The following is a 7,191-nucleotide window of genomic DNA, read 5'->3' as shown; positions in this document are numbered from 1 at the left end:
AGCAATCAACATTTGTGTGGCTCAGTGTAATGTGTAACAAGGTCCTGATATAGAATCAGAGTTAGTTATTAAAGAAACATGGAGGGGCTGGCATCCTTTTCAAGTTGCAGGCTGCAACATCCTAGCACCCAGCTGGTATATGCTAGGTAGGTTTGGCAGTGCATCACCAGTGGTGGGGGCTGGGGTGGAGGAGTTTCCTTCATCCATGCCAGGGCCAGGAGCTGGAAACTGCACCAGTGCCATATTTCCCAACCCCATGCTTCTTGACTAGGGAATGAGTACAGGTACCAACCATAGAGGAGCTGTGCCATAAGTGGGCAGTTGATGACTGCATTCACACTGTTGCTACTTGTCCCAGTCTCTGGGTTCCCAGCTGCAGAATGGGCAGTAGGGAGCTGGGCTGGACAGCTGGAAGCTGCCACCATTTCCCCCCACTGTAGCTGCAGCTGGGAGCCGGCCAGCTCCAGCTTAGTTGTAGGCGGAAGGGAGAAGCAGCAGTGATGTGGGTGCACCTACCAGCTGCCTGCCCCCAGTGCATCCCTCACTGCCCAGCTCCAGCATAGGTGCAGGCAGTGGCATCTGGCTCCATACCATATCCAGTGTCTCTATAGGCTATGTTTGGCCCATGGTTCATATGTTGCTGACTCCTGAAATAATATATTTGGGAGGGAAATCTCAGAGGTTAAATCAATTGACCAATTGATCAGAAATGAAACACTGGCATTTTATTCTTCCTTCAAATAAAATATCCACAGGACAAGAGGTTTTTCATTCTGTTTATGTACATTGTAACATTTTGTAGTTCACTCACAGGTTATCTGGGATGTGAGGAGGAGATTTTTCAAAGGCACAAAAGGCAGTGAGGGGCCTATCTCCCACTGAAAATCTATGGGAATTTGGAACCATTTCTACCTTTTACAAATCTGCCCCTGTAAGTAAAATATTAATGCAAGTAATACTTGTGATGCACTAGTTACTAGCTAGGAAAGCCTATACATACATTCAACCACAGCTAGAGATCCTTAAAACTTAAATGCCATGGAATTTATTAGGACAGGGGAAGTGAACTCAGAAATATTCCTTCTTGACTTTCTTTCTTAGTCGCATTCTCCAAGATGCCTTTCTCTTTGTTGTTCTCCGTGGAGTGGTAACAGCATTGCAGCACCTCTCTGCTACCAGGGCTTAGTACAGACAGTCATAAAGCCCAAGGCTGATTTTGATTCAGTCTTTGCAGGTTAGTCTAAGCTGCAAAGTTTGAACCAATAAGCAAATGAACAGACATTCACTTTTGATTCAGGAAATGCAGCCACATGCCTGCAATGGCTCATGCCAGAAGCCAGAGGTGCTACAGCATGGCTCTCTGGTAGATAGCCAACATGAGCTGTATGCTCGCTGCTTCTTCCTGCTGCCCCTGAGGTATCTGGGATTTGCAGTCCACAATCACAGCAGCAGGGCTCTGCAGGGTTGCTCATCACTTCCTCTTTCTGCTTCCAGTTGCCTCTGGGTTTGTAGTCCACAGTCGCAGCCAGCACTAAGTAAGCAGGTCAGGGCAACTCCATGCTCAGGGGAAGGGAAGTTTAACCCTCCATCCCTGGTTTCACACCCCAGCAGGGGGTTGAACCAGGAAAGGGTTTGGGACAGAAGTTTCATAAACTGGTTTGACCCAAATCAGTTAAGTCTGATACTACATTCAACCAGATTTACCTTAAACCAGTTTCAGCCTTTTTGAAACTGGTTCATGTGCACTGAACTTCTGTTCTGTTACAGGTTTAAACCAGTTTCTGATCACTTAACCTGGTTTAAGTATAACTGCTGTCCCTAGCCCAGAAGTTTCCTCAGAGCTGGAAGTGCCCTTGAGCTTTTTCTGGTATTGCCTTTCTTTAATTTTTGTTTCATTCCTTTCTCCTGTGGCCAAAAGTCCCCACCCTGAGCCCCAACTAGTCAAGTTCATGCCCATTTTTTAATAAACTAAAATGAAAAGAAATAACTTTGTTCCCACCAGTTTAATTTTCTCAAACTGGATCTGTCAATTTAGGATTTGTCCAATTTAAATTTCAGAGGATTCAGCTGCCAAAGAAAAAATGGAGCTTTTCTTAGTTTCATGCGTCTTGGCATAATTGGAGACTGCAGTTTTTATCTGTGACATCCATGTTTTCTGTGACAAGAAAAAATGACACCTGATAAACCTTAAAAACCATTAAATAATTATAATGCATAGACTTCTGGAACTTTCAATTGATAGTTTGATGTTGTTTGGGGCCCTCTTTCATGCCTTAAATTCTAGAATAAAGGTTAAGTTATAAGTGAAATACTCCAGAACTCTGGCATCCAGATTCTTTGCTCTGCTAAGGTCACTTTACGTTGGATAGGCAGGCTGTACGAAGTGAAATGGCCTTACAAAACCAGACAGACCAGTGGTGAATCCCCTTTGCATAGAGAAACACTGCATCTTCACTTCCCACCACCACAGCAAGAAATAAAGGTTTTTTTTCTCTTGATCTTCCACTAGATTAAGATATGTTACAGATGTGGTAAAGCAGGATCCTTGTGACTGGCCAGTTCATCAGGGATTAGAGAGGTGTAGCTGGGTATCTCTCAGTTATCACTCCTAGTGTCTAAACACAGCTCACCTGTAGGTGAGAACTGGAGGCTTGGTTCTCTTTACTACAATGTGAGGGCTTCCCTGCCCCTCCACCCAGTGATACCAATTATCCAAAGATAGAGCTTTTTCATTGTTTGGCCTCTCTGGACTATATATAATATAATGGCCCTGTGGGGCCAGCTAAGTGGCGTGGGGCTGCTTCACTGGCTGGATTAAGCCCCTCTCCTTCCCCAGTGAAGAGTGATGAAAGTGATCTGATGAAAAATGTCTTTCGTTCAATAGCTTGTCTAACTCTGTCCCTACTGTCCAGTTGGTCCAATACAAGATATCACCCTAAGAAATTCTTGCCTCTTGCATAATTTCTGGACCATGTTGCTACAGCATCACTCTTACATTGCCATTGTACTCTTGACACTGCAAGGCATGTTGTCTGCCATGAATGCTGTGTACCCCTGGACGCTGGGGAGGCATGATGAGCTCCCACAGGCGGCAGTGGCACTGTCAGCGGCAGGAGCGTGGCAGCGGTAAGTGGAGAGCTCCTGCAGGCAGCCACAGTGTTGTCGGAGGGGGGAGGGGAGGGTGAGCACCGACTAGTGATCAGCGACCATTTGCAGATGCTGCTGGCGGCGGTGGCCAGCGGCAATCATGGAGTGGACTGCCCGCAGACGCCAACGGCAGTGTCGGTGGCTGGGGGGGAGGAATCGGTGACCACCTGCAGGTGCCTCCGACAGTGTTGGCAGTGCCTTTTTGCAGGGGGTGCACTGCCATTCTCAAAGGTGCACGTGCACCCCCTACACATTGCCAATGTTGTCTGCTGATTAGTGACAGCACAGTATGGGCAGCTTGGTACGTGGATGGGATCTGCATCCTTCCCAGCTCTACTGAAGTGCCCTTGTACAACATTTGATTCACCTTTCACTCTTACGTCTCTGCAAAGCACTGTCTGACTGGACTCATTAGTGGAATAGGAACAAGAACATCTCAGAGAATGCAGTAGACTTCAGAGCTGGCTGAGAATTTTGGGGCCTTTTTTGAATAAGGAACATCAATGACAATGCAGCACTCTTGCAATTTAATGGCTCTCATACTCGGGTAACATTTCATAGTTTCATAGATTAAGGGTCGGAAGGAACCTAGTAGATCTTCTAGCCCGACCCCCCGCCAGGGCGGGAGAACAACAAAAACCCAAAACAAGAAACGGGACTCAAATGAGTCCAGCCAGGTAGGCATCCAGCCTCTTCTTAAAGACCCCCAGGGTAGGGGCCAGCACCACTTCCCTTGGAAGTTGGTTCCAGCTCCTAGCCGCCCTAACTGTGAAGTAGTTTTTGCGGATGTCCAATCTATACCTCCTCTCCATCAACTTGTGCCCATTACTCCTTGTTATGCCAGCGGGCGCTAGGGGAAACAGCGTCTCCCCCAAACCCTTCTGGTCCCCCCTAGTGAGTTTATAGACGGTCACCAGGTCCCCCCTCAGCCTTCTCTTGTGGAGGCTGAATAGGTTCAGGTCCCGCAGTCTCTCACTGTAGGGTCTGCCCTGTTGTCCCCGGATCATGCGGGTGGCCCTCCTCTGGACCCTCTCCATGTTGTCCACATCCCTCTTGAAATGGGGCGCACAGAACTGGACACAATACTCCAGCTGTGGCCTGACCAGCGTCGCGTAGAGGGGGAGGATCACCTCCTTGGCTCTACTCGAGATGCACCTGTGGATGCACGACAAGGTCCGGTTAGCCCTGCCAACCATGACCTCGCATTGTCGGCCCATGTTCATCTTGGAGTCAATAATGACTCCAAGATCTCTTTCTGCCTCCGTGCTCTCAAGTAGGGAGTTCCCCATTGTGTAAGTGTGCTGCTGGTTCCTACTGCCCAAGTGCAGCACCCTGCACTTGTCCGTATTGAAACGCATCCTGTTCCTGTTAGCCCACCCCTGTAACCTATCCAGATCCCTCTGCAATCTCTCACTCCCTGCTAGCGTGCTCACCTCCCCCCAAATTTTGGTGTCATCAGCGAATTTAAACAGGTTACCCCATCCACTTTAAGGTTCTGCCAGGAGATTTCAGATACCGTATGGTATTTACTTTTTAAACGCAGCTTTAACTGGGTTAATTGCACAACAGCTGTAAGTGTTAAGGCCTGTTGATTCTCAGAAAATTTGCTGATTGTGAAGTGTGTGTGTGCTTGCTTGCTTTTTAGCAGTTGAAATTAGGCCAGCTCAGTTTACACAACCTGCATCTGATGTTATTGTAGTTTTCCGGCTTTATAAAAGGATAGCCTTTTGTTTTCACCACATTACATTGGTATCAATTAGTAATGCAACTGAAACTTAATAGCAGGACTTTATTGGCCAGACTGATATAGCAGGACTCTGAGATGGTGGATATAATTGGGGGTGGGGTGCGGTGTTGTATTGTAGTTTCTAATTAGTTTCAGTACACATACCAGATGTAAAATAGTGACTTAGAATTTTTTACATTTCTCTGGTAAATACTGTCTACCATGTGCTGCATTTTTAAAGCATTAGTGTTACTTGAAAGTCTAATTTTATTATTCCAGATGCTAGTGAATGAAATATAACTAATAAACAAATCTTTTTATCTTCTGTGAAGCATCAAGCCCACTTTTAGATTACTACAAATACAGTCTGGTGTGCAAATTAAGAGAAATTCATATAACCTTATAATCAAGCTAGTTTTCTCAGAAGACCTATGGGATTTTATACCATGCACGTTGAAGCAAAATTACCATAGTTTTATAGATGTGCATGATATGTGTGCAAAATATGATAGTATGCACTTTGAAAATATGCTCTGGGGTGATTAAACTGACAGTGTTAGTTTTACGATCTGAACAGTATTACATGAAAGTTGTTTCTCTTTTGGAAGGACTCACTTTATTGACTCCTGACTTTCAAAAACCAAATCTTTTAAGACAGGGGTTCCCAAAGTTTTTATGCTGTGGCCCAGCAAACCTTAGCCCAGAAGTGGCTGTGGCCCAGCAAACTGTGGCCAGAATTTCTGGCTGGAAGACAGGTAAGGATACCCCAACCCTCCAGGCGTGGGGGTGGGCCAAACCCTTTGGTGCCGCGGGCCCGCAGGAGCCATAGCCTCTCCACCCAGCTCTGGGGGGCCACGGTTTGCCAGTTCATGGTCACTTCTGGTCCGGCAGCTGACCGGGCTGCGGACTGGCAGCCACCCCGCCACAGTTTGGGGATTGAGAACCCCTGTTTTAAGAGATAAGACATTGAAAAGCCAGCAAATAATTGTAACCTGTTGTGGATACCAATACAGTCGTGGGACAGGTAGCAAAATGGGAAATTACCTAATGCCTGGAAGACTTTCTTTCATGTAAGAAAGTAAACAGGATCATCTTTTTGTCAAACAATCACTTAAATAAAACTTTACATGTAAAAAAGCTCTTATAAAGTACTTACCTTGAGAGTCTCTGTCTGTGCTTGTAGTAAAAAGACTGCTATACATTGTTGGTATCTATTTTCATGCTGTATTAAAAAAGCATGCCGCAGGCCAAAGACTGAAAAAATAACAGATATAGATGAGAGAGTGTTATCTGACATAACTGCCATTCTAAAGTCCTGTCAGACTGATTTCAGGTATAACAGACCTTGGTTTTTATCAGCTTTTACTGATTCATTATAAGACAAATGTACAATGTCAAGTTTAACGTTAAACTATAGAAAAAAGCTTCTGTTTCAAGTTGATTCTGCAATTAACTGCTGTTGAGTCTTTTATTAGGAATGAAAATGATTTGAAGAATCATTTGGAAGTTGGACTAGATGACCTTCTGAGGTCCCTTCCAACCCTAATTCTCTATGACTCTATGAAGGTGAAATTCTGTGTAGGAGCTTGAAAATCCTGGGGGGAGACTGTGCTGAATTTCCTAGAGACAAAGCTGGCGTGTGGTCTGGGTTGGGTATTGTGAAGTCTTTAGGACACCATTGCAACCTCATGACTCCGGGTTGCCCAGGGCCTGGAACCATCTCAGGTGTAACTTTGGGACATGGATAAACATGTGTTTGGAGCAAAAAAGGGAACATTTCAAAAAGGGAGCTGCTTATTGGGGGGGCGGGATGCGGCAGCTGTTAAGTTCTAACAGTTCCATGTGGACAAGTTGGAAACAATCCAAATATAGCAAAACAGCTCCAGCTTTGACACTGCTTTGTCCACGGTTTAGGTCAGAGCTATTTTGCTACATTTGTGTTGCTCCTGGCTTGTCCATGTGGAATTATTAGAACGCTACAGCTCCTGCATGGTTTGGAGTATGATCCTATGATATGATTCCCCACTCCTGCCTTGAAATGGTTCCAGATTAGGACCTGTGAGAAGATTCAGTCCCTGATTTGATTTGGCAGAGATTCGGTGGTCGAATCTCTGAATCTGAATCAAATCAGGAGACCTTTTAATCTCTCTGAATTGAATCGGAACCCTCCAAATCAATTTGGAGAGATTTGGAAAGATTCAGTGATTCAGACATAGACACAGCTTTAAATGTTTTTTCTACATACTTTAAAGTACCAGGGGGCTCATGAGTGCTGCAATGCTGGGAAAGATGTACCATCCCACAGTAGCTTGCGGGGG

At 45.4% G+C, this 7,191-nt stretch overlaps 1 protein-coding gene across 2 annotated transcripts in view; it reads right to left on the bottom strand.

Annotated features, from left to right (window-relative positions):
• Positions 1–1,773: 1,773 nt before the first annotated feature.
• The window catches only part of PLEKHG7 (pleckstrin homology and RhoGEF domain containing G7), a 91,533-nt gene continuing 86,115 nt past the window's right edge, over positions 1,774–7,191 (bottom strand). For both annotated transcript variants that reach the window (XM_019514859.1, XM_019514860.1), the window contains 2 exons: positions 6,030–6,127; positions 1,774–2,155 (listed from right to left, as the gene is read on the bottom strand). In XM_019514859.1, the coding sequence (XP_019370404.1) occupies positions 2,048–2,155; positions 6,030–6,127 (206 nt within the window). In that variant the 3' untranslated portion in view covers positions 1,774–2,047. The remainder of the gene's footprint in view (positions 2,156–6,029; positions 6,128–7,191) is intronic.

The sequence above is a fragment of the Gavialis gangeticus genome, unplaced genomic scaffold (genome assembly GCF_001723915.1).
Source record: "Gavialis gangeticus isolate Ggan-Ray unplaced genomic scaffold, GavGan_comp1, whole genome shotgun sequence".
Classification (NCBI taxonomy): Eukaryota; Metazoa; Chordata; order Crocodylia; family Gavialidae; genus Gavialis; species Gavialis gangeticus.
This window is presented reverse-complemented; position numbering and strand designations above follow the sequence as displayed.